The 7,333-nt window shown below is 33.5% G+C and overlaps 1 protein-coding gene across 1 annotated transcript in view; it reads left to right on the forward strand.

Moving 5' to 3' along the window:
* Positions 1-7,333, forward strand: part of SBF2 (SET binding factor 2) — a 208,442-nt gene that overhangs the window by 182,466 nt on the left and 18,643 nt on the right. Inside the window, exons 28-30 of the mRNA XM_009994267.1 lie at positions 729-913; positions 4,046-4,222; positions 6,892-6,993. Coding sequence (XP_009992569.1) covers positions 729-913; positions 4,046-4,222; positions 6,892-6,993 — 464 coding nt within the window. The remainder of the gene's footprint in view (positions 1-728; positions 914-4,045; positions 4,223-6,891; positions 6,994-7,333) is intronic.

Consider the following 7,333-nt stretch of genomic DNA (forward strand, 5'->3'; position numbering starts at 1 on the left):
AAAAGAACTTTCTTAAATTAATGTTCATATCTAATTGTCCATTAGACATGTACGGTTAAAAAATTTAATTTGTATAATCCTGCGTTTTAATCATGGCATTTCAAGAGTAAATTTGGAATATTTTATCCCAAAATTTAATATTTAAGTTGATCATCCTTATATACATTTTCATTATAATACAATATATTTGATTCTATTACATTGTGTATGGAAAAAGGAACACAAGAATTCTAGTTAACAGAATTTTAAGTGATACTATTTCTGCTTTTGTAAAATGTAATTATAAAATATAATTACTAGTTAGACTTCCAAAATAATATGCCTTTAACAAGGAAATACATCAAGCTTTTTTCTCTACTTCTGATAAGAACAACACTAGCAAATAATTTCCATATATTTCAATAGATGATAATTACTTGCCATTTGTGATTAATTTTATCATTGTATTACTGATATCATTGCAGCCATTTTCTCTACAGTATGATAGAAGCTCTGCTGTGCAGAATTTAATTAGCACCTTAGGTTAAATGACAGAGCAGTAGGATGCTTTTTGTTTTGTTTATGAAAATTTTTCTTTTCAATTACGTTCAGTTAATTATGTCCTATGAGGAATGTAAGTGACATATTTAAACACTCTTACTTTCCACATTATGTTTCAGCATATGCTTTAATAATTATGATTTCCAGTGCCTCACACAAAGAGGTTTTTATTTTTCATCTTTATGAAGGTGTATGGGCAAGCCTTCGTTCAAGCAACCGATTTATCAACACTCAGACTCCATTCATTGACGTTGGTGCAAGACTTGCAGGGAAAGATAACTCCACTTCCTACAGCAGCAGCACTTTTCTGCAAAGTCAGCTTTTGAGACGGCAAGCAGCCCTCTATATATTTGGAGAAAAATCTCAGTTACGGGTAACGGCAACTTTTTTTTTCATGTTAACAGTTTTTATTTGGCTTGAGTTTAATAACCGTAATGTTTTTACAAAAACAATAAATAATATGCTAGAGAAGCAAGATGGATAACTCTCTTAAAGGGGTAAACTCCCAGGAAGATTATTCCTATATGCAGAATAACAATGCAGTTTAAACCCTTAGGGATGGAGGGAGGTGAAGATCAAGCTCTGTACTTTTATGGTACCACAAAAACATAAATAAAAACATACTAAATTATCTTAAAGATTAAGTTCAATCTCACAGAAGTTCTGTGTGTAGAGCCCTATTTGTCACTTTTGGTCAAGTGATGGTCTGTTGTAGAGCTAAGACATACAAAGATGGGTAACCAATGACTTTAGGAGTGGAATAGCTTTTGTAGAAATTAAGAGCATTCAAACTGGGAAGGACATGACTAGGAAGGAAATACATTTACAGGCAACAGCAGAGCCTTCAGATTCAGAAGTCACCACGTCTCCTGGCTGAACTGTCTCCCTGTGTTGGCTTTGCAGGAAGCAAGGGCAGCAGAGCTGGGCTCTGCTCAGTATAGCTGCTGGGATAAAGATGAATGATGGGTCTGTAGGCAAGTGGAGCGGTCCTTGTGTAGCAGCAGTGGAGTTTGGTGCCCCACTTAAGGACTGTTCAGAGCTATTCCAAGGGAAGTGCTGGAGTTTTGTAAGTTCATGTTTTCAGAGCTACCCTTAATTACATCTAAAGACATACTACTGTACTCTAATTCTGCTGAATATTCATATGCAGCTGAGTCCTCATCACAGTGATTTCTGATTTGGGAAACATGAAACAGACTTATTTGGGAATTTAAAGTGCAATTTCATTTTTACTGATGTGTTGAAATATGTTCTGGAGCAAATGGAATGTTGTTAGTCAGGAAAGTGATTACCACAGAAGAAAACCTTCATTACTGTGGGCAGTGTTTAAATTCACATGAAGCCAAATTAATGTGAATAAGGCTAAACCCAGATGTCTGTCCATCCAGGTTTGATTACATTAAGAGAACCATGATGTGTACAGTTTTGTACACCTTTTTGGATAGATTTTAATATTTTAGATGCAGTTGTTTAAGAAACAGGTGACACCTCTACATTAATTCTTGGTAGCTTCACTGTTTTTCAGAAAATGTTTGCAGATTATTTTTTTTTAATCTCTGCATTTAAATATTGAAAAATCAATTGTTATTTCCTGTTCCAAATATCAGCATACATAAAATATTATGTAAAATTTTAAGTAGCTTCCAAAATCATTTATTGTTAGTAGGAAAACACATCAGTATTCAATTCTGCCTTAAATTGCTATTTCAGGAAATGAAAGAATCATGCTATTATGAACCAGAATTATTTGCAGATTTTGTTGGGTTTGACTTTTCTTTGTAATTTCAAATTTTCTATTATATCTTATTTGTATTTTCAGTTGTATTTTTAAATGATGGTTATATAACAGGTGGTAGTTCTTATTCCTTTTATTTTGTCTTTTATAATTGGTTAACAAATTAATTTTCCTTTCTGTGTCTTCATTACACATTGTTACACGAAGTACCAATTAATTTTTAATTAATAACTATTTTTAATTGGATTTAATTTGACATTCTCTAATATAATTAGCATAACAGTAATTTAGATAAATACTCTGTTAAGTCTATAATCAAAGTCTTCTGATTTGATATACCAAAACATAAGAATATAACATAAAAGACTAAACACAAATTTTGAAATTAAATATAGTTTATCATTATTAGAACAAATTGATCTTTTGAACCATAAGAAAACTGTTTCTTTTCCTGCAAAATATTTCAGTTTTATTGTGTTTGCATTTTCATTTGTTTTTCTGGACAATGTCCTTCCCAAAGTTTGCCAACAGGTCAATTCCTGTCAATTTTTAATCTTGTTTTCTTTTATAACTGCAAGCCACAGTGGGCTCTGGCAAAAGAGACACTGATGGAAAGGAATATAGGAAGAGTAATGCAAGAGAAACTATTACATAGAATTAAATTGCCACAATCCAGTAGCAAGAGTTATTCACCTTTCTGTTTGTTTGATCTCTTAATGAATGGTAAGTGGAGAAGGGTTCAGTCATGCATCCAAAGATATGTAGTAGAAGCATCTTCAGTCTGTTGCTTTGAAATGACCCCTTAGACCACTGGGAAAGAAATGGAAGTAATTTAATGTATCAGCAGTCACAAACTAGAGGATAGTATGGTAGTGCTTGCTTTTCACCTTCCTGCATTTTGGCTTGGCATCCTATGAAGTAGCTTAGTCAAGATAATTTGCAGTCCAGGTTTAATCCTCTGACAGAGCAATCTCTGAAGAAACCTGAAAAAGTTTCCTGTGAAGATCTTCAGTGATGCTTCATACATTATAATTGTTTTTCCTAATAATGTTCTCCATATTATCCTTTTCATCATAGTTTGTTTTTTTTCCAGTTAGCTAACTTGTTCTTGTAAGTGAGTCCTTCTCTCTTATTGCTCATTTTCTAAATGCAGTAAGTTAAATAAAACATGAAAATTCTGCTAGGAAAACCTCTTGGGAATTATATCAGGTATTCCCTGATGACTACTCAGTGTTGACAAAAGTAATTTATAGTAACAACTGCCTCAATGTGCTGCTTCAATGAGTCAGTTAATTTGCAGTTTTAGGGGTTCTTTTTGGATTTGAGGGTTACTTTTTTTCTGCTTTATTGAGCTACTGGGTTGTGTCCTGCACTGTTGGGATGTCAGCCATACAGTTATTTTAATTTTTATTTATTAATTGTTAATTTGCTCTAAAAATCCTAAAGGAAGCACATTATGTTGTATATAAAGAACTCATCAGATTTATCACTCTAGTTTGCTTTTTTACTTCTATGATTATTATTTAAAATATTAATGCAGTGCAATACATTCTGCTGTTACAAGTAGTAGATGGGTACTTTATTATGGCACATTTTGCAAGTGTTGTAAAGGTTTTTATTATCCTGAGCAGGTGTTTAACTAAACAGACTTTTAAAATGGAATCAAAGTATTTAGCAGTGAAGGAAGCAAGACTGTGAGATTTGATGAGACTGTCAGTGAAAAATATGCTTCCCTTTAAAATTACATTTGCTGTTGCCTTTTTCACACAGGGATTCAAGCTTGATTTTGCTCTGAACTGTGAATTTGTTCCTGTTGAATTCAGTGATATCCGACAGACAAAGGCAAGCTTTAAAAAGCTGATGAGAGCTTGTGTTCCCAGCACAATTCCTACAGATTCTGAAGCAACATTCCTTAAAGCACTTGGGGAGTCAGAGTGGTTCCCACAGGTAATTTATATGACAGGTACTTCTAATAATCTATATGCAGTACTGCCACACAAAATAAATGTTAGGCTCTTCTGACAGAGAACTGTTGTGTTCTAACCAGCTGTTCTTCTTTGTTCATTGTAGTTATTTTGTGTACTATCAATTCTGTCATTATACAAGCATTATTATTTTAATACAGTCATAACCTTTACAAATGTGGGAGGCATTTTTTACAATATAATTTATGCCTTATAACCTGAAACACGTACACAATTAGAGATGACCGTTTTTCCTGCCTATATAAACTTACACTGTTTTAACTGCTTTGTCTTACTTTATGTATCTTAAAAAACAGAAAAATATGAAATAATAAATAAGACTTTTGATTTTAAAACTGATATTCTACCCTCACATGTGTTCCTACCCTGAGTTTCTATATGCTCAAGTATTAACAAAGAAACTGGCATGTTATCTGTTGTGCCATCCGGGGACGTGTTTGCAGGGAAGAAGGGATCGTGTGTGTGTTAATGTGTTCTCTCTGAATCTCTTCCTTTACTTCCCTATCCTATATTCCCTTACATAAAGATTAACCAATTGAAGGCCAGACTGGAAGTAAGTTTGCAAGATTCAAATGAAGAAGGATGTGAGAAAGTCAGCTTTTAAAAAATCTAAAACGATTTTAATTATAGTGAATGGTTTTAACAGTTGCATGCTAGGTTTGGAATCATCTGCTGAATAAATTCTCCTCAAATGCAGTTAGTCATAGTAAACAGAAGAGATTCTTATGCTGATTTCTTAAGGAGAATGAGTAACATGTGTGTAGCACAGTCATTTAAGTGATTATGCATCAGAAAATTTGCTCCTGGTTGAAATTTGCTGAAGTTCAAGAAGTGGGTCAACTTCTTCCTTTGAGGGGTGATCACTCCTTAGAGGGCACAGGAGCTGGTCATTGCTATGCCTGGCCAACATGTTGTTCAGGAATGGGAAGAGTAGGAAGGGCATGAAGACTTGGCTCCCTCATCTTGTGAACAATTCTAGTCAGAGTAGTTGAGCAAGTAGATAGATGTAGATAAATTAACTGAATGTCACTTTGGTGAAATAAACATGTCCCTATAGCAGCAGGAGGTGGGGAGGTCAGAGTTACTGTCTCTCAGCATATTTGAGAGGAAAAGTAATAGTGTGTCACACTTTGCTCAGAACTAGATCATAATGTGTGACATTTAAACCACATTTCTGTGGCTTAAATCATGTCATACGTGACTTACGTGATAAAGTTAATTTATGACGGATTTGCTGCATTTCCTACTATTCCTGTGAAAGGACTTAGATCTGTCGTGTTGGAAGTGTGTTTTTATTGTATTAGGCTTTCCTCCCCTATATAATAGAAGTTACACAGTATTTATCTTAAAACTGCATAGGCTAAATATTTCTTTATATGAAGAAATGTGAAATGTTGCCCTATCTTCTGAATGCAAATCATAAAAAGAAGTATTTTGCATCTTTTAATATTGAATCCATACAACCAGATTGTATATCAGTTTCTTCATTTAAGGTCAGCAAAAAACAGTCTCTCTTCTATTTTACTGACTATGAAAGTACAGAAAAATAAACAAGCCGCTTTGTTTCAAAACTGGTGCTCTTTTTAATCTTTTCCTATTAAAAACTGCAGGAAAAAAGGTTTATTTTACTTTCTAAGTAATGATTATGTGAATTTTCAGAGGAGTTAGGAGTTTTCCATCACAATCTCCTCGGTAATATTCATAGGATGGGGGTGGGGAGGAGTAAGAGGAAAGAATCAGACTGACCTGCACAGGGGTGAATTTTCTAGAGTTTAACTGTGGTTTGGTTCATCTTATTTTCTCTTATTTTCTCCTAATTAATTTTCTTCTCCCTGAGTCACTTTCCTGTGCCTTCTGTGCTTCCTGAACTTACTTTTTTTCCTTGTATACATGCTTTTTCACCATCTTTTGTTTGTTTTCCTGTATTGCTTTCTCTCTTTTTTCAGGCTTTCATCTTTCCCACTGCTGCCATTGGATGGATTTTTTTCAGTGCTCTGCGAAGAGCAGTTTCATTCTACTATAAAAGCCTGAATTGCTTACATATGGTCTATTGTGTTATTATCAAGAAGGCTGTCATAGTAGCACAAAAATGGTAGAAACATCACATAGATTCTCCTTTCCTAGTAATAACAATGTGAAGTCTCATAATAAGATAAAGTTTATCTATTTCCAGATTATGGAAGTAGGATTTTTGTGTGTTTATTTTTACATTTGTGATTATCGTTGTTGTTGTTATTTTAATTAATTTCCAACCTCCATGAGATTGAGTGTTAGAAATATTATCTTGTAAGTATCTTACATGGGTTCTCCCATCAAATTTTACTTCATGACTTTATGGAACCTTAACATTTCACGTGAAATTATTTTAGTGTTAAGCCCAAGATGGAATTTCTCTACAATAAATCTGTCAGTTGTAAGTTCCTGTTTTTAAATCTTTGCTTTGTTTTGTTGTAGTTCAGATGAAAATCCTGAGACTATTACATTTTATAGTTACATCATTGCATTTCTCTTGTGCTATATATAGATTTCAGAATACATACTTTACTATTAAATATAAAAAGATTCTATATTGATAATATATAGATAGTTATCTTATTCTTGAGTATGTTACTTATTTGTAATACTTTATAGCTTCACAGGATAATGCAATTGGGTGTGATCATCTCTGAGCTCCTGGAAAATGGTTCTTCTGTTATGGTTTGTTTGGAAGATGGCTGGGATATTACTGCACAAGTAAGCTGCTATTAAAACCCTGAATTAGCTAAATATTAAGAAAAACAGGCAATGTTTTTTATCACAAGAGACTGATAATTTGGTATAACATTATTAAGTTAATTTTGTGGCAGCAAAAAAGAAACTAGAATGCATGAATCCTTGCATTCATTTGCACATTGCACCATGAAAGGGTTCCTTACATGAATTTGTTCCAAAGGTCGTGGTGGACTTAGAGTTCTGAGGCTTAGATATAAAATCTGCATTCTTGCACCTGACCAGATGTGAGAATAAAAGCTGAAAGTTGCCACAATGGATCATTTATCTCTGTAAACATAGTACACTTTAAAAACAGGAGGGA

Source organism: Chaetura pelagica, unplaced genomic scaffold (genome assembly GCF_000747805.2).
Source record: "Chaetura pelagica isolate M959 unplaced genomic scaffold, ChaPel_1.0 scaffold153, whole genome shotgun sequence".
In the NCBI taxonomy this organism is placed as follows: domain Eukaryota; kingdom Metazoa; phylum Chordata; class Aves; order Apodiformes; family Apodidae; genus Chaetura; species Chaetura pelagica.